Raw genomic sequence first — 20,000 nt, 5'->3', positions numbered from 1 at the left:
TTGACCAGAAGTCAGAACGATTCTTCTGTCATTGACGTTTGTGATCAGCGCTTGACCAGAAGTCAGAACGATTCTTCTGTCATTGACGTTTGTGATCAGCGCTTGACCAGAAGTCAGAACGATTCTTCTGTCATTGACATTTGTGATCAGCGCTTGACCAGAAGTCAGAACGATTGACCAGAAGTCAGAACGATTCTTCTGTCATTGACATTTGTGATCAGCGCTTGACCAGAAGTCAGAACGATTGACCAGAAGTCAGAACGATTCTTCTGTCATTGACATTTGTGATCAGCGCTTGACCAGAAGTCAGAACGATTCTTCTGTCATTGACATTTGTGATCAGCGCTTGACCAGAAGTCAGAACGATTGACCAGAAGTCAGAACGATTCTTCTGTCATTGACGTTTGTGATCAGCGCTTGACCAGAAGTCAGAACGATTCTTCTGTCATTGACATTTGGTAAGTTCTTTTTCTCGTTTATTTACCATGTGTCTTTCTGTCGTTATTGCTGTGGATACTTGATGTTCTGCGAAAACTGAACATTTTAGGAATACAAAATAAACAAACTACAATGGTTGACTTGTGAAACGTTGAATGATTAACAACATAAACTATTCACTAGAACTCTGACGTAGTTGTCTTTGAAGAGGATGGGCAGACACATAATAATGAGAACATGAACGGAAACATAGTGAGGACTGAGCACAGTTGCGCTCATATGGCTGCTTCTTCTGTTGAAGACGGTGATACATGTATCGTTTTTTGAGCATTTCAGGGTTTAAACATAAGCTTCTAGGGTGAATAGCTTTGGCTTTATTTTTCTCCTGATCACAAGTTACTAATTTGACCCTCGACAACAGAACAGCTGCCATAGGCCCTAATTGTGACCCTCCACCACGAATTGAGTCGCATGTCACCTCGCGCGGTTCTGCGCTAGGCTTAATATAAGTCCGGGGAGTGTCTGGTAACAGTGTGAGGGTCACCTTAGTCACAGGCTTATAACTCAAACAGTTTTCGCTCTTTTCTAAAACAGTTTTCACCACGGGATAGAGCATAAAAAACTCTTTAGGAAAATGTAAAAATATGAAAATCATGCAAAGGTGACATGCGACTCATTTCGTGGTGGAGGGTCACAATTGTTCAAGGGATTTAAAGTGTGTGGATCTTTACCCGAAAGAGAAATTTGAAATACATTAATGTGTGAAAAAATGGCATGTTGATTGCGCATTAAAAAAAAAGAGACTGCAAAATCGTGGCGGATCAGGTTTTAGCGCATAGTCTGCAATATTATGGGTATTGCTGTCTTCCTTTACTAAAATAACTCAGGATAATATAAGAAGCTGTCTCTGCTTCTCTCTGTCTCTCTGTACTCGGTATTAATGACTTTTTTTGTACAAAAATAAGCTAGAAATAATAATAGGAAGAGAGATGATTTTGCGCTGTCTCTTTTTCTGCGTCTGTATCTGTCTCTGTCTTTTTCTTTCCCTCACACACACACACACACACACACACACACACACACACACACACACACACACATACACTCACACACACACACACACATACACACACACAAACACACACACACACACACCGCCCACACACACACGCACACCAGGATGCCCCAACACACACACTTCTCCCCACCCCCACTATCACAAACACACACACATGAGCAGTCGATAGAACACTTTTCGCTAGTGACATAGTAAATGCCAGAGGCAATGGAGCACACCAACACTAAACGTTGCTCCATTAAAAGAATTGGTTTGCGGAGAGAGAAAAGTTTTCACTGTGAATGAAGTTAAATCGCTGGGAACGTTGTTCGGCAAGGCCTCCCATGGGGATGAGCTTTCACAACCTGAAAAATGTTTTCTTTCGAGCTCATATTCGACTTTCGTGGTACATTGTGTGTTTTAGTGAAGGTGTTGAGTGCAGTGTGTATATGTACATCAGTGTGTGTGTGTGTGTGTGTGTGTGTGTGTGTGTGTGTGAGTGCAGTGTGTATATGTGTGTGTGTGTGTGTGTGTGTGTGTGTATGTGTGTGTGAGTGCCGGTGTGTCTGTGGGGTGTGTATGTGTGTGTATGTGTGTGTATGTGTGTGGGTTTGTCTACCTTACGTTATGAGGTAGTGTGTACACCTTTTCACCGGGCCTAAGGGGTATCAAAAATTTATGGGGTATTTTTTCCTATTCCCCACAAGGCAAACCCCTTAGACCGCTTACAAATATCATTGTGATGCGTTTTATATGATTATCTGCAATACCCCATAGTAACGCCCGGGAACCCGTGCCTACACACACACACAGTGGGTGATTTCAGCTGCACACACAGTTTTTATTGGAGAAGATAATGAGGTGACGTCATGGTGACATCACGTCCTTCGGCGCATGCGCAAGTGGACAAGTTCAGGCATGTGCGTGACGCCATTTGTATTTTGTTCACTGCGGCAGACTCATTGAGGTAAGTTTGTGCCAAACCTTTATTTGTACACCAGACAGTTTTCAGAATTTCAGAATGGTTTCACCATGTCGGCACTGTAGACAGTTAGTGGTCATATATTTGGCGTCAGCTGAAATTCTTCTCAGAAGACTTCTGTTGTCTCGACTTTGTAAAAGTTTGTTGTAGATCTATACTCGGAGACCCGGTTTCCGTGCTAATAAGGGTTTTCGTCACCTTTCATTGAAGCTTGAAAAGCTTCCTTTCAAAATATATGCGGCTTGTTAAGTTCAATCAAAACAGAAACGGACGAGACCAAAATTTAGACTCGGCATGATCAAGAAGCAGAAATGTACGGGAAAGAACGAAGCATGTGACAATGGCCACTTCTTCAAACCGTCCCCTGTTTCCGTGCAACTGAAACTTTTATTAGAAAATCGATTTAATTTACCGATTTTTGACCTGCTTGATGTCATGAAGAGTCGAACACGTCTTTACTCTTCCGTTCAATAGCTCTTGTTTGAAAAGTTTTAGGTATCGGTCGCAAAGGCAACGCGTATTCCCAAATGGTGAATCCGCAAATGGTTTCGTTCATTTGGTCACTTTATCGCACGGGGTTGCCCGTCCACGGATATAAGACGTATTACTGGTGTTACGATTTTTCTTAACAAACTGAGCTGATTTTCAATCAAAATGAGGCACTTTCCCAATCATTTAGATCATGCAGTAGCAGACGACAACATGTAAGATTTTCAAACGTGCGTCTGGATCGCAAGTGAGGCTGTCAAAGATTCTCAAAATAGTGCCTTAGGAAAAATGCTCCATTTTCGCTCGGAGAGATTCAAGAAAACAAAATCGTTATCAGTTGATCGGCATCGTCCGTGATTTTTGGCACAGATCTCGTCTGACCACTCCTGCGTTAAACTTCGTCACCAATGACGTCAAAATCCTTGGCAGAATAGACTGCAACCCGAAAATAGCGTTTGCACGGAAACTGGGTTCCCGTCCTGTAAAGTTGTTCTTTTCTTGTCTTCTTCCTTTTCTTCCATCTTCTTCTCTTTCTTCCATTTTATCTTCTTCTCCCCCTGTTCAGTCTTCGTCTTTTCCTTCTTCTTCTCTATCTTTTCCTTCTTCCTTCTCCTCGCAAACGTCTACCAGTGAAATGGCCCTTTCAGAAGCCCTTCAGGAACTAGTTGCTCAATTGGTTTGTTTCTGTTGTACATGTACTCAGTACTGGTTTGTTTTTTTCAGGTTTGAAATGTCGCAGAAGTTTCCCCCCAATAGCAGAGGCAGCATGCTTCTGAAGCTGGCTTTGAATCAGCTCAAAGCTACAGCAGGTAAGCTTCGCAAAACAAATTTCAGAAGAACAAAAACATTTCAGACTTTACATTCACAGCGCTGTGACTGTGAGCATTTCTTCTTTATGTGGAAGTTTGTATAATTATGTGGCCGTCCATGATACTGGGAAACTGATTTGGTACACAGATGTTTGGGGTTTATGGCAGCTGGGACATGATATGATAGTGGAATTTAGATGCTTGAAACAGTTTGGCTGAAAAATGGGTTTTTGTTGACGCAAGTGCTGATCATGATGTTGGTTACATGGTTTCCAAGTTGATTCTCTGTCACCAAAACAATTTTATAGCAAACAACTTTGAACTGGATCACATATAAAGCTACAATATATGAGAAGGGCATAATAAAAGAATGGCATTATTAACAGCCAATAAGTGTTTTCTCCAAAATCACACCTGTGATTACACAACATTGTGTAAATTACATGGAAGCCATGCCCAGTATCGTGGATGGCCTCATATACATATATGAATAAGGAGCGTTTGACTACAGGTGAGAGATTAAATATCAATAACAGGGTTTCCGTATTCGCCCCAAATAAGACGAACATACAAACAATACAAAATGTAAACCTTCAACGAATAGCTGCCTGAAATTCAGTGAAAATTGCCTGAAAAAAAAAAGTTTTCACATAACATTTTTTCTGTGTGGTGGCAGAAACTCCTAGTGACGGCATTGTACAAGTGGAAGAGGTGAACAAAACGGACAATAGGACCAACACCATTGGCTTCAATGCGCGTCCGGGACGCCCACCTGAGCTTTCACGCAGTCTAGGGCAGGGTACGAGGCAAGGATTTCATCAGTCAGCCGAATCTGCTGGAGGTGAGGCCTTCATCTTTTCTGTATTCTTTTGTATAATCAGGTGTGAAACTTTTCAGGTTCCCAGGCATTATTAAATTCTGAAAGAGCTATATATATATATACAACAACAGCTGCCAGGTTTCACCCATGTATAATTATTTGCTTTGAATTGATGGGTATTTGAACTCTCAGAAACACATTAGTTCATTTAGTACATAATGTCCTACGGCCTTAGTGCCTATTAAGTTAGTGCCTATGTAAAAACCATGGGTTGTTTTGCACCCACGAGGTACTGCGCGTAAGTTTTTTAGCGGGTATTGCGAAGGTTAACCCCTTGTCTATCGATCGTAGAATAAGACGTGTCGTTGTATCATCCCATGTCTGGATCAACAGATAGAGGGGTAAAGCAAATTCTCAGAAAGGGACAAAGTGAATTTGAAAAACTCAATTGTGCTATGTTCATTGTATTTTCTTTCTTATTTGCAGGCCGAGATAGGGATGAGAAGTCCAGGGACTCGGAGTCCAGCAGGATGAGGCGCTCTCAGAGCTGCTCCCCTGGAGACAGCGACCGCAGCGAAAGGTCATGCAGGTCAAGGTCCAAGGAGAGGGCAAGAAGGTCACGATCACCCAGAGAGGATAAGCTGAAAGAAGAGAAGGAGAGGGACAAGGAGAGAGACAGGAGCAGAGAGAAGGAACGAGACAAAGACAGTGGGCGAGACAGATGCAGCAGGGACGACAACAGAGACAGAGATCCCGTTCGCACAGACAGGGAGAGGTCTTCCGGCCAAGAACGAGACCGTGACCAAGATCAGTTTGAGCGAGAGAAGAGAGACCGTGACCGCAGCCCGAGAGAGAGCAGGAGCAGAGAGGACGACCCAGACAAAGAGAGGAAAGATAGAGATTCGGAGGGGGACAGTGACAGCGGAAGAGACAGAGGTCGGGGCAGAGACGAAGGAAGGGGGAGGAACAGAGACAGAGACATAGACGCAGGAAGGGATAGAGACGGAGGAAGAGACAGAGATAAGGGAAAAAAAAGGTACCGAGAGCGAGAGGGCAGACAGCGAGAGAGAAACCAGGAGAGAGAGGACGAGGTCCGCTTTGTCAAGACCGGCTGGAGGTCAGGCGGTGACTGCGACAGGAACCGAGAGGACAGTGGGGGCCGGGGTGGTCACCGTGGCAACGACAGAAGGGACTTCCCTGGGCGCCAGGGATGCCCACCTCAGTCTTCACGCAGTCCAGGGCAGGGTGCCAGGCCAAAGACCAGCGACGGAAGGCGAGGATTTCGTCAACCAGCTGAACCTGCTAGAGGTGAGGCCTTCATCTTTTCTATATTATTTTGTATAATCAGGTGTGAAACTTTTCAGGATCCCAGGCATTTTTATATTCTGAAAGAGCTATATATACAACAACAGCTGCCAGGTTTCACCCATGTATAATTAGGTACCGGCAGTCAAAAAATGAGTCTGAAAAATCTCCTAATGTTTTGAGATGTTCTTATTCTTCTGTATAAAACAAGAATAACAAAACAAAAAGTAAGGTTCTATCTCAAATACTTCCTGAGATATCTGATTTTTAAAGTTTACAGTTAGCGTTAAGCGGTGCGTATTCACATTTTCTCCATTTTTGAGGTCACACACCATTTGAGTACTAAGTAAATGCCCATCTTAAACAAGTTTATCTTGCTAACATGTGCCTGCAGAACACAAAAATATCAATGAAATAGGATAGGATGTAGAGATACACTTGTACTGAAGCTGTCAATATTGAAAAAAAGGCTATTTGGGGGCGTGGCAAATGGCAGAAAATTGATAATTGGGCACGTTTAGGAATTTTTTTAACAAACAAAAAGACATCAAAACACATTAATTCTTCTGATTTCTACTCTCAATAGTATATACTTAAGAAATCTTCAATTACAGACATGTGGTTGTCTTCATTCAGTCACAATGAGGGAGCCAAAATCAGGAATTTCACCATTTTGACAGGCGGAAATGAAGATCGGAGGAACCCTGAAATATGCAAACTTTAACTGCCTGTAACTTTTGAACTACTGGACAAATATGCATCAAATTTTGACAGCAGTCACAAAATGCAACATACTCTTGGATACATCTCTTTTGTGGAAATTGAACACACCACTTTTGAAAGTTAATTCTTAAAAATATCAGAAAAAAGTAAAGACCTTCTGTAACGAAACTGAATCACAAATGACAGAAATCCACTTACTCACTGATTGTGATCTGCCTGGTTTTACTTATCAACAGTACTTCTCCACATACAAGTTATATTGTTCCTGGAGAGTGCTGTTTGGGACATGCCACATCCGTGCATTTGTGGAGATCGGTTCTAACAAAAAGTCCCATGCAAACACAAACACACTGCTGACGGTGTCACTGTCTTCTTTGGCTGGCCAAGAAAATCTGTTGTTGTCCAGAGAGCTCTTCTTTAAAAAGTTTACTTTTGCCTCATCTGCGCTTAGAATGTTTGTAACAGTGCCCACATGAAATGTTTCATCGTAGAACACTGCCACTGTCTGACCTGTCTGGGCAAATGAAAACCCGTCGCTATCTACTCGCTGGTCGTTCTCATGCTCTGAAGCAGAGGAGTCGGACTCTGATGGCTCGTCTTCCTCATCAAGGTTGTTGTCCACCCTGTCCCTGTGTTCTGGGAATGGGTCCTGGGACGCAAGGAACTCCTTCAGAGACTGTTCCAGGCCTGGAAGGTCCTGTGTGAGCTTCAGAAGCTCAGACTTGAATCCCAGGACATGCCGGAAAAAGCGAATCTGGGTCTTCAGAGCAGCCAGTTTTTCTCTTTGCAGAGCTTTTCGTTCTAGCAGCCTGTCGACATCACCAGCACTGCTGCAGGCTCCCCCATCTTGACGGATCTCTTGAGCAATATCTGCCTTCTCCCTTGCCTTCTTCTGTCGATCTGCCTCTGTCCGCTGCTGCTGAAGCTGTAGCTTCTGTCTTTTGCTGGCTTTCACCTCTCTGTCATTCTCTCGGTGACGCTTTCGCATTTCAGGACCACTACTGGATGCATTCAGAAGAAGTTGCCTTTGTTCCTCATTGGACTTCTGGTTGAACCAAGCCTTCATTGTTTTGTTCCGTTTCAACATGGTCAGAGTGCTGTGGTGGTGGACTGAGGAGTTGCGGTGCGTGTAAATGGAAATATCGAGATCCCCAAAGCAGGCTTCTCCCAAGAGGTTGGTGATGTGTGAATGCCGCAGCCGCTCCAACACTTGTGGATCCTGAACAGCATGGTATCGGCCACCAGGCAGGAAGTCGTCCAACTGTCGCTCAGTGACAGCAACAAAGTTGACACAGAAGTGGCTGAAGGCACGCTGCACTTTCTGTTGTGTCGCCTCATCCAGATCTAGGAGTGCTGCAAGTGACGATGCGTCTGGTACTTGGATACTGAAGAGTGATGGCACATGGGGGCTGAAAATGGAGGCACTGTCATCTCTCCACTCTCTCAGCTGTGCGTGCAGCTCCACAACAGGCAAGAAAAACTCTGCATAGCTCGTCTCCCCAGCACACAGTAGAGTCCAGTAAGGTCCTGTGATCCTCTCGTAGACCATGGCAAGCGTGGCAACAAAAACGTTCACCTCTTCACTCTGGGCATCCTTCAACACACTTTCCAGCTTCTGGTTCCTGCTCGGCATGTAATCTGACAGGAACTCTATGATGTCGTCACGGTGTGCCAGCAGCTTTGTTGCACCATAAAAGATGCTGTTAAACCGGTTAGATTTGAAGCTTGGCACAGTAGACGTCTTGTTGGTCATCTCACAGTATGCAAGCCATGCATCTCTGCAGCCACATTGATCATCGCCCCTGGGTCCTAGAACCTCGCAGGCCATCCGCACATAGCGAACAGCTGCTGCCTCCTTTGCCTGCCAATGTCCAAACTGAGCTGCGTTGTCTCGGCCAATACGCTGCTGCCCCCACTCGGTCTGTAGTTCTTTCAGTGACTTCTCTGCACTTGTGCCTGAAACAGTCAGAATTAAGAATATAAGATACAGCATTCAGTGATTCACACACATTTGCTGACATTGTAGAGATACAAAGTGATACTAGATAGTAATACAGAACAAACACACAGTTTAAAATACAGACTTAAAAATGTATCATTTACACATTACATTTACAGCACACTCTGCATAGAGGTTAACCTTTATAATAGACACAGACACTGATACAGTGAAACACATGTACAAAGCTGTGAAATGTGTTTACTCACCAAGTCCAAGCAAGTAATGGGCGTTGCAGTACAGGAACTGGAGATCCTCCTCTGTCCCCAGGGTTGCCTTTCTGAGGTCGTTGAAGTCTTTCTTCATGAGCTTGTTTGGAGCGGCTCTGTCAGACATCAGTCCTGAACACTTCTGCAGAGCTGCTTTGAAGCAGCGTTCTGTGTCGTCTTTGTCGTAGACTTGCGCCACTTCTTGGAGGAGACTGACGGTAACATCCACAAGAGTCTTGGCGTCTTCTGTAGCTACCTCTGTGAATCCACAGCTGAGGGACCCTGCACTTGTGGTCACTTGTTGACCCACATATTTCCGGTGGTCCCGTGTTGTTCCGTCAAAATGAATATCAAAATTGTCAGAGTCAAGCACAGTCTCGGCAACATGGTATTTAGCCAGGTAGTGCCCTTGATCCGCAAACCGCAGAGATGTGCGTTCAGATGGTACATCTTTGTCGTCGATATCGGTGTGGAACAGATTGCGCGCAACTGTTTGGATGACATGGCCACTGTTCTTTGCAGAAACCCCACAAGAAATGAGTCCAATGGTAGTTTTGATGACATCATGCGTGAATTTCTTCCTGGGGCCCTCCTCTGTTGTCTTCACAGTATGTACTACAGCTTCTTCAAGAAGATCAGCAGTCAGCTGATTATGTCTGTCCAAGTCTTGTTGTCGCTTCTCCTTCACACTGTTCAATTTGGCTCTCAGACTTGAATTAGCAGTCTGACACAACTTGAGTTTGTGCTTCAGACGCTCAATTGTTTGAATGCACCCACCATCCTCATGATCTTTCAGATTTTCTTCTCTCTTTTTTAAGTTGGTTTCCTGCCTTTTCAGTCTCTTGTAAAAGTTTGTTTGCCGAATTTTGCCGATGTACTCCTTGGCACTGCACAACTGGGTTTCCACACATTTTATGTGAGATGCACTACGTTCAGCTTTGCCTTGAAGTTTTGTCAAGTCTGCCTGCAAGATGGTTACGCTTTGAGTTTTCTCTTTGAGAAGGTCCTTGTAAATCATCTCTCGGTTCTTTGCTTCCAACAGACTCCCACTGAGCTCTTCATTGCTCCTGCGTAGTGCAGCTAACTGCCTGCCACTTGATGCAATCTTTAGATGAGTCAATTCATCTCCGGTTGGATGGTCAGCTGGGGGTGTTGCAGGTGCATTCTCTATTGCACAAGGCACAACAGACGGGACAGTAGGCATCGCAGATACCAGGGGAAAATGAGACTGCTGTTGAAATAAATAGTCTTTCAGCTTCGCCTCGTTGTTGCCTCTGTGCAGACTTTTAGAGAAAGTGTCATATGGTTTGCGTACTTTGTCGAGTCTTGCTCTAAGCTGCTTGTCAGACAAGTCTGAAATGTTAAGTCCAACATGTGTAAACCACTGCCTGCACAAAGTATGCCTCTCGTCTTTCTGGAACATGAGTAAGTCAATTAGTGTCCCATTTGTCACTAGTTCTGTAGGGCTGGGCAGGTCACACAGAGAGTCAGGAGACAGAAGATGGCGTCTTGTAAGTCACAACTTCTGCAAGAAGGGCCCAATGTTTCTGGTATTAATTTCCTCGCCCACATCAGCATACACAAATGCAACAATATCACCTTCACTAGAGTGGACTTCAGCAGCTTGTTTGTTTGCACGCCTGACCTCTTCCTTCAGGGTTGTATGAAGAAGAAGACTGTTGTCACAGATGGAAGAAAACAGAGTCTCCATATCCTCCCATGATTTCCCAAGCTGAAGCCGCAACTGATCAAGTTGGATGAGGAGACGATTTGTAAGGACTTGATGCTTGGGGAGGGCAACTTTTCTTCCTCGTCCTGCGCTTGACATCCATCTGCTTAGTCGATCAAAGTTGTCATCTTCTGAATAAAATAAAAACAAAACTCATGAGTAAATTGACATCTTTAAATCAAATGGTTTGTCTCATCTGTGTTTTGTTTTGAACTCTATGATAATAGTTACTTCACTTTTGCTCTAAAAAATTTTTTTTAAAAGAGAGAGAGAGAGAGCACTTAAATGTGGACTTTTGCACTTCTAAAACTATATCTGAGAAGCAATTGCGTGTAAACAAGGTGCACTTTTCACGTAAAGAATTATTTCTTTCAGGCTACAACACGAAAAAAGCCAAATAGTAGAAAACGAAACCTGACTGAGTTATTCTTTGAAACCTTCGACGCCTTACTTCCGGTCTAACACTTTCGTACACAACAGTCAATATCTACGCTTAAATGTGCCATCCTGTTACAATAATGACAAAAATACTATCAAATAAGTTCAAAGTATCAACCAAAGTACATAAAGTCAACAGGAAAGACAGCAAGAAAAATAAAAAGCTTCGACACCAGTAGCGTATGAGCGAAACACAGTACAATTTCAGACCGGTCCACTTCACCACTTTGATTTACAATCTACACGAAGATACAGACAAGAGAAACAAAATATAGGCCTAAGCTTCTTTAGATAACTTTAATACAACAAAACAAAACAATATTTACCGATGAAAGGCCTGAATGCGTTGAGCCAAGGGTAATCTGTACTGTTCTCAATCGCAGCATTTGAACCTCGATTCGCCATTGTTGACATGCGAACATGTGTGTGGTTTGAATGTGAAGGTCGGCTTTCCCGGCTTGCGATTGGCTCCCATTGACCTGACCTCTTAGTTTCGTATATCACTGTTTTCAGCAGAAAACAAGCTTTCCAGCGCACTATAAGACTTGCAGTGTATTTTGTACGGTTTGTGAGATACAAAGGTTTAAAAACAAGCAATAGTTTTGAACTAAAAGTTCAAAATTTTCCATCCATTCTTTGGGAATAAAACTTATACGAAAACAATCTACAGGAAGAGATGAACCAAAATATGGTAATTATATGCTAATTTGAAGGTTGTGGGGTCAAGGAGAAAAGAATTTCCCCAACAGCTGTAGATCGTGGTTCAAAGCAACGCGAGAAAAGGAGCGTCAGCCACCGAGGGATTTGCCGACCGTGGTCAAGTTTGGAATTAAATTTCTCTCTCACACACTCATATTTGACAAAACAAGACACATTAATAAAAGATTGAAAAAATGATCTTTATTTTGATACCATTTTTTTTTAAATTTGGTTAGTAATTGCTGAAGCAGAGTAAGTTGAAAAGTGCCATATTTCACTCAAGTTTTGCCTTTCCCGCACTGCTGCTGATAGCACTGCCGGTACCTAGTATAATTATTTGCTTTGAATTGATGGGTCATTGAACTCTCAGAAACACATTAGTTCATTGAGTGTAATGTCCTTTGGTCTTACCTGACTGAAAAGTGTTTTGTAAGTGTCTGATGTGCATTTTTTTAAAGTTTTTAGATGACCAGCGCTTTTTAATCATATGTGTGTGTGTCCATGCATCTTAACATCATTGTGGGGTAATGTGTGTATTTAATCCAAAGCCAAGGTTGTGGTGGTACACACACATTGAGAGGTAGTCATTGTGTTAGCTCTGACAAATCTGTGCGTCTTTTTCAACTTCAATTTATGTTTCCTTCATTGTCAACCATATCTGAAAGAGAACACTACTGGGCAAAGAAGCAAAAATGAAGCGGTGCACACTTTCATATGATTGTGTGAAAAATATTAAACTGTGTGTGTGTGCGTTCATCTACCTTACGTTAGCAGGTAGTGTGTGTATCTATTCACTGGGTCTATGGGGTATCTAAAATTTATGAAGAAGGGGTGCACACTATCCCCACCTTTTCCATTTCCATTGATCCCTATGTGTAACCTACATTCATACCAAGTTTTATCAAATTGTCCTGAATTCTGATCAGTGTCTGATGTGCATTTTTTTTAAAGTTTTTTTAGATGACCAGCGCTTTTTAATCATATGTGTGTGTGTCCATGCATCTTAACATCATTGTGGGGTAATGTGTATATTTAATCCAAAGCCAAGGTTGTGGTGGTACACACACATTGTGAGGTAGTCATTGTGTTAGCTCTGACAAATCTGTGCGCCTTTTTCAACTTCAATTTATGTTTCCTTCATTGTCAACCATATCTGAAAGAGAACACTACTGGGCAAAGAAGCAAAAATGAAGCGGTGCACACTTTCATATGATTGTGTGAAAAATATTAAACTGTGTGTGTGTGCGTTCATCTACCTTACGTTAGCAGGTAGTGTGTGTATCTATTCACTGGGTCTATGGGGTATCTAAAATTTATGAAGAAGGGGTGCACACTATCCCCACCTTTTCAATTTCCATTGATCCCTATGTGTAACCTACATTCATACCAAGTTTTATCAAATTGTCCTGAATTCTGATCAGTGTCTGATATGCATTTTTTTTAAAGTTTTTAGATGACCAGCGCTTTTTAATCATATGTGTGTGTGTCCATGCATCTTAACATCATTGTGGGGTAATGTGTGTATTTAATCCAAAGCCAAGGTTGTGGTGGTACACACACATTGTGAGGTAGTCATTGTGTTAGCTCTGACAAATCTGTGCGTCTTTTTCAACTTCAATTTATGTTTCCTTCATTGTCAGCCATATCTGAAAGAGAACACTACTGGGCAAAGAAGCAAAAATGAAGTGGTGCACACTTTCATATGATTGTGTGAAAAATATTAAACTGTGTGTGTGTGCGTTCATCTACCTTACGTTAGCAGGTAGTGTGTGTATCCATTCACTGGGTCTATGGGGTATCTAAAATTTATGAAGAAGGGGTGCACACTATCCCCACCTTTTCCATTTCCATTGATCCCTATGTGTAACCTACATTCATACCAAGTTTTTATCAAGTTGTCCTGAATTCTGATCAGAGTATCTTAACAACCTTAACATGTATTTTTGACTCACATGCGAAGCAAAGTGAGTCTATGTACTCACCCTTGTCGTCCGGGCGGCCGGCCGTCCGTCCGTCCGTCCGAAAACTTAAACGTTGGAATTTTCTCAGACACTATTAGGCCTATCAGCACCAAATGTGGCATGATGGTGCATGGTGACAAGGCCTCAAAAAACATACATGGTAACTTGACCTTGCATCAAGGTCAAGGTCACAGGGGCCATAAATGTTGTCTCAAAAACAGCTATTTTTCACATTTTCCCAATTTTCTCCCAAGCTATTGATAATGGCTACCTCACCTATACGTGGTTTATAGATCAAAGTAAGCCCTATCTTTTGATATAAGTTTGGTTGATCTTGCTGCAAGATCAAGGTCACAGGGGTCCTTCAAATTTGGATTGTATGCATATTTTAAAGTGACCTTGACCCTTAACTATGGAAGTTAACTCTTCCAAACTTTCCTAATTGGGTGAGGCACATGTTATTCTTTCATACTGATACACTTTTGGTTACGTATCTTCAAGGTCAAGGTCACTTTGACCGCTCTGAATTGTGACCAAAACAGGTCTGTGAACCACTAAAATTGACCTTGTCTCTTGGTAGAAACTCATACTAAACACTGTTGTGCTTCTGGTTGTTAAAATTAACAGTCTTGTCTTGGGTGACCTTGACCTTGGGTGAAGGTCATGTGTATTTAGGTAGGAAAAATTTGCAAAAGTTGCAAAAAAATGTGTTCTTAGTGTAATTTGCCATGTTGTTGTTTGACCTTGACCTTCAAGGTCACTTGAAAGTCAAGGTCATATTGAGGTCAAGGTCATGCATGTGAGTCGTATGAGCTTTGCTCTTGTTTTTTTCTTTGGCCTAATTAAATCTGTTTGTTTCCAGAGTGGTCTTCTTACAGCGACTCGGACGATGACTATCTTCCCGGCTCAGAAGATGACACTGACTCGAGCAACAATGACGCCACAGCACCATGTGGAGTGCCAGGGACCACCAGTGAATCCGATGAGTCCATCATCTTTCCCTTTCTACGTAAATCTGATGGTTAGTTAGTCTCATCCTTTTTTTATTAGCATTCGTATTACGTTAAAAAGGTTGAATAAGGATTACATGTGGATAACAATCATGTAGTTTCTAAAAAAGAGGTAAGTTTTCTTTGATAAGTGTTTTTGTTTTGTTATGGAATTTTTTGTTGTATTCCATTGTAATTAAAGACTGAGGTATGTTGACAGCAATTTGAGCAAGTAATAAAGTTAACATGAACGGTGTGGGGGTGGGGGTAATCATGTGTAATGTTACACTGATTGACTGCACATGCCTATGCCATGTACATTCTATTGGTCCACGGCAAACTGACCTTTGACATCGGCCATTGTCGGAGATGTGATCGAGCGGTGGGACCATTTTGGTTTCACCAATTCCGAACTCTGTTTTTAGTTTGTCTGTCTGCTGGGCTATAAGCAATATGTAATAATATTTCTGACTCTAGCTAAAAAAATTCAGTAAGTTGTGAATAAAAAAATAAAAGTATGCGTTCTTGTGTGTGTGTGTGAACAGGTGCAAGGTGGTCACCAGGTATTCCATCTGAATCTCTAAAAGCTGCAGGTCTCTACACCTCATCACAGCCACCCTCTTCTTCGTCCAGAAGCATCACTCGACCAAGCGGGAGTAAATCTTCATCCCAGCCAGCATCTAAACCTTCATCGTCGACCAATACTCGACCAAGCGGCATAAGAATCCATATTGCCGCAAATACAAATGGCAAAAGAGTGTACGATAAAGAGAACTGGTGCAAGTTCTGTAACTCCCCAAGCACCAACCTCGCTAAACACCAGTTTTCGAAACATAAGAAGGAACCTGAAATAGTGGAAATTTTGTCTAACCCCAAGAACTCAGCAGAAAGGCGTTTTCTGCTGGAAAGAGTGCGGAACCTTGGTAACTATTATTACAACTGTCGCGTTCTTAAAAAAAACAAGGGTAAACTAATACCCTGGCGATCACCCTCAGAAAAAGTGAACCCTCTGTGCTACATCCCCTGTGAATTTTGCCTGGGCTTCTTTGTAAGAAACGAACTGTGGCGGCACCAACAACGCTGCAAATTCCGGAAAACTTCAAAAAACGGAAGAAACGTCATATCCAGAGCTGAATCTTTGCTTCCATCCAACATGGAGTGCAGCGGAGGCTAGAAGGAAAACATTTTTGATGGCATGCATTCTGATGGCTTCACTTTTGTTGCTAAAAGAGATCACCTCATTGTGAAGTTCGGCGAAAAACTGTATCAGAAACATGGCCACTTGCAGCACAGACGACAATTCATGCGGCAAAAAATCAGAGAGCTTGCCCGGTTCTTGTTGGTAGCCAGAGAAGAGGACTCTACAATCACAGCACTTCAATCTTGTATTCGTCCCGACAAGTTCCTTGTGGTGATTTCTGCTGTCAAAAAACTCTGTGGGTATGATTCACTCACACATGTTTATGAAAATCCATCACTGGCCCTTAAGATTGGGCATTCTCTCAAGAAGTGTGCGACAATTCTGAGAAGTCAAGCACTCATAGAGGGAAACAGTGAACTGCAGCAAGTGTCTGCGGACTTCGTGGATCTATGCGATTCTGACTGGAAAGAACACATCTCATCTGCTGCCCTCTCAACATTGGCCTCAAAGCAAAACAACAAGCCACATGTTCTGCCACTGACGGAAGACATGAAGAAAGTGACAAAATATATGGCGGAGGAAAGGGAACGGTGCTTGAACACCCTGAGGTCAGAGCCAACAGTTGCAGCATGGCATGCTCTTGCTAAGGTTTCACTGTCGAACATCATCATGTTCAATCGTCGCAGGAGTGGTGAAGCTGCCAGGATTTTGCTTACAGACTTTGAAGCGGCAAAGGAGAAAACATGGCGGACAGGTAGCTCCGCTCTGCTGCTCGTGGCTGTGAATTTTGTGAAATCTACATGTGCTACTGTCAACTTTTTTCCGACAGCCGCGTCAGCGATTTTGACAGGACCATGTCAAAATTGTGTCATGTTCATTCATTTTGTTTTCCTACTTTGTATAAAAACGTTTATGACCTCTTTGTTTACCTGCTTTTCGCTATAGCTTTCCCCTGTTTTTCGCTCCTTAACCACTGTTGTTCCCTTTTAGAGAGAGAGACCCGTTCACTGATGCTTGTCCCATGCCTAGCTACCGATGCCCAGCCCTGGTTCTTCTTCTTCAAAGAAGTTGTAACCTAAATTTTGAATGCCTTTAGACATCGTTAATTTCAGATCCAGGGTTGGTTGTTTTTACGCAATATCGGTCAGGTGCTCGCAAAAATTGTTTTTTCTTGATCTTGACACCGTCCTGGTATATATGTTTTTAGTTTTTCACGGACAAAATGGTTTTCGAACAGCTCTCTTCATCTTTTTCCATGCACATTTCTTGTGTGTGTACTACGAGAAAAATATTGAATGTTTCAACTCCACACCCTTAAACCCCATACCCGACTCAAAATCGCAACCTTCCTATTTTAGTCAACCAATTGGAAGTAAGCGTTACGGGCATATGCTTTGGAACATTATATTCGTGCATAGTTTTGTGACACATGTTGAAAAGATATTCCCGTTTCGTTTCCGATCTATGTTTTTGAATGTCCCAGTGCGTCCCTATCGCCAATTTGTTTGAATGGTAGTGATGTGCAAGTATGGATCCGGTGGTTTCACCATGAAATTTGACAGTAAGTGACTTTTTTGACTCTCATACTTTTTGTTCTATACGTGAATTAACAGGGTGCTCATGGATGATATCTTTAGTATACACACCTGATTCATTTTAGAAGTGAATTGTGCTGTTTAAATTCGTATTTAAATTGAATCGAAACGTAACAGACCGATTTCTTTGTGCACCCTGTGCGGGGCAGGTAGGGTATGGGCAGGTTGGGTCAGTGACTCGACCTGCCCCGTCATTACCCAACCTGCCCCTTCTTTACATATAGAGAATACTACATGGCTTGCTGTGTCGTACCAGATTTACACGAGTTTTTTTAATTTAATATTGAACTGCGAGCGAAAGCCATGTAGTATTCTGTTTATCCTACATATTTTACTTACGTGTATTTAACTGAAAATGTCCTGCAGTCGAGGCATTGTAAAAGCTGGTTGGCCTTGAGACCTGGGTCAATGATCGGTACTTGCAATCTGAACACAGCTGCCTGTCCAGACACTGACCTTCTTACCCGGGGTCAATGACCGAGTTTTTATATGAGAGGAAAGTCTCTGAAGGATTGGTCAGCGCAGAATAAGATAAGAGAGGGGTTGAAGTGAATAGCGCAAAGAGGGGGGAGGGAGGGGGGGTAGTAGCTATTTTGACTGCTGATGCAATCGCCAGCGGCTCGTGGCACTGGAGGGGTGGTGACACGGTCAAGTGAGGCGGAGAGGGGTAGCTGTCTAGCCACTGTGTCTGGCCTTGATTGGTGGTAGTCCTGAGTCCTTCTCAAAGTGGGGGGGGGGGGGGGGGGGGGGGGGATGAGTGGGCAGTAGAGAAGTGACAGACGACTTTGTGCTTCAGCGAAATTTGAACCCGCACGGCGGGCGATTTCAGCAGAATTTCGAACCCGCCCGACGGGATTTGAACCCGCCGGGGGCGATCGGGCGACCGCCAATATTCAGCCCTGTAAGCAGTGGAAAAACAGGTCCCTGCCAGACTTGCTTGACATGACCTCATTTACATGATATACACACGTGTGATTTGAACGATTATTATCTCACGAGTGTCTCTCTCACGTATGTAGGATAAATTTGTTATTGCATGAAATATGAATCATAGGTGAATTTGTTTGTATGTACGCGCGCGATTGTGTGTTGATGGGTGCGTGTATTTCATGTGTATGAGTTATAAATATTGTTTGTGTTACAGAATGACAGGTTTTGTTTATTGCAACAGCAACGGCACCATTTGTATTCAACCCTGACCTCTTATTTCAGTTATGTTTTTAATAACAACACGCACAGACATGCGAAGTTATGTTATTTTCCATTGATGTTTTTTAATATTATTTTTTGCTTCGTGTTTGTTTTTGGTAAGTTGTTACTATTGGCAATTTTCTTGTTCTTCTTTGTTTGGTTGGTTGTTTTCATATCTCAATTATGTACACAGGTTAATTGTGGTATCGTTCAGCTAGTCAATTTATTAATTTACCTTTATTTTGGCAGGATAATAGCTGTTTTTCTCAAGTTGACCCAACCTTCCCCACAGGGGTACCCAACCTGCCCCGTGGTGGGGCAGGTTGGGTATTTTTGGTGACCTTTTTATTTATCGTTTATCTCTCATGATTAGAACGATTTATTTTCGAATGTTGAATTATTGTATTGCAAAAGGATTAAAGTTTTCTTAAAAAGTTGTTTGAAATGTTTTCACTGGTTAATCTTTGAATGAGAGTGAAAAAGGATTTTTTTGACCCTACCTGCCCCACCCTCCCCTACACCATACACAACACTCCACTACAGGCACACAGTACATGTACACTAATAGACAGTACTACACTATAGGCACACAGTACACTCATACACAACACTACACTACAGACACACAGCACATTCATCCACAACTCATTCTTCCTTCCAAAATCAAGAATTCAATACATGTACCAGTTTACCATATCATTTCTGATCACATTTCATCAGACATTTCTATAGTTAAAATTAATAAAATTTAGTTTAGAGCCTCGCTAATTTAAGATTAATAAAATTTAAATTAAAAACTTGTGTGACCATGGTTATATTATTATTAATTATTATTATTATACTACATGATTTTTTGAAATTTTACAGAAAACGCAGTATTTTTACTCCAAAGATGATTATATTTGACACAGTAACATAAAACATATTTTTTTACTTTTAGGAGCAAATTCACACAAAAAAGCATATTTAGTGTGTGTACACGTGTAACGGATGACACAGGACCAAAAGCAATCAACATATTACATTATTAATATATTATGACATTTCTAGCACATGACATCACCAGCACAAAGGTTCAAAGCAACAGCTAATAATAAAATACACACACACACTTTGTGAGGTACTTCCTGTCAGCTCATGAATATTCATTATGCATAATACCCCATTATGATGGTGTAATACTTGCAAATTTTTTCAGAAGCTATTACATTAATATTGCTTTTATCCAGACCCACAGCATCTCATTTGTCAGTAAAAGAAACCATTTCAGACATTTAAGCCCAACTGTTCGAAATAAGTGGTAATTATCAAGTACCTCACAGTGGTAGTGATTTTAGGGCAGGGCAAAAGTACCCCACAGATGTAGGTAGACGAGTATGTGTGTGTGTGTGTGTGTGTGTGTGTATGTGCCGGTGTGTGTGTGTGT

General features: G+C 42.2%; 2 protein-coding genes and 1 long non-coding RNA gene across 5 annotated transcripts in view; 1 reads left to right on the top strand and 2 right to left on the bottom strand.

Moving 5' to 3' along the window:
- Positions 1 to 20,000, bottom strand: part of LOC138971193 (uncharacterized) — a 666,631-nt gene that overhangs the window by 316,497 nt on the left and 330,134 nt on the right. The window lies entirely within an intron of this gene.
- Positions 2,107 to 19,012, top strand: LOC138971178 (uncharacterized). 2 transcript variants are annotated; one of them, XM_070343819.1, is made up of 6 exons: positions 2,107 to 2,462; positions 3,690 to 3,775; positions 4,452 to 4,616; positions 5,082 to 5,903; positions 14,521 to 14,679; positions 15,193 to 19,012. In XM_070343819.1, the coding sequence occupies exons 1-6, from the start codon at positions 2,365 to 2,367 to the stop codon at positions 15,819 to 15,821; spliced, it is 1,959 nt and encodes a 652-aa protein (XP_070199920.1). In that variant the 5' UTR covers positions 2,107 to 2,364; the 3' UTR covers positions 15,822 to 19,012. The 2 variants fall into 2 exon arrangements, with proteins under 2 accessions (XP_070199920.1, XP_070199921.1); XM_070343820.1 differs by having other exon boundaries at positions 2,107 to 3,181.
- Positions 5,953 to 11,618, bottom strand: LOC138971177 (uncharacterized). 2 transcript variants are annotated; one of them, XM_070343817.1, is made up of 3 exons: positions 11,325 to 11,618; positions 8,832 to 10,691; positions 5,953 to 8,579 (listed from the first exon to the last, which is right to left on the bottom strand). In XM_070343817.1, exons 2-3 carry the CDS (start codon positions 10,252 to 10,254, stop codon positions 6,853 to 6,855), a joined length of 3,150 nt encoding a protein of 1,049 aa, XP_070199918.1. In that variant the 5' UTR covers positions 10,255 to 10,691; positions 11,325 to 11,618; the 3' UTR covers positions 5,953 to 6,852. The 2 variants fall into 2 exon arrangements, with proteins under 2 accessions (XP_070199918.1, XP_070199919.1); XM_070343818.1 differs by lacking the exon at positions 11,325 to 11,618 and having other exon boundaries at positions 8,832 to 10,785.

This window comes from Littorina saxatilis, linkage group LG7 (assembly GCF_037325665.1).
Source record: "Littorina saxatilis isolate snail1 linkage group LG7, US_GU_Lsax_2.0, whole genome shotgun sequence".
In the NCBI taxonomy this organism is placed as follows: Eukaryota; Metazoa; Mollusca; class Gastropoda; order Littorinimorpha; family Littorinidae; genus Littorina; species Littorina saxatilis.
Note: the sequence above shows the minus strand (reverse complement) of the source record. Positions and strands in the feature narration are given on the sequence as shown.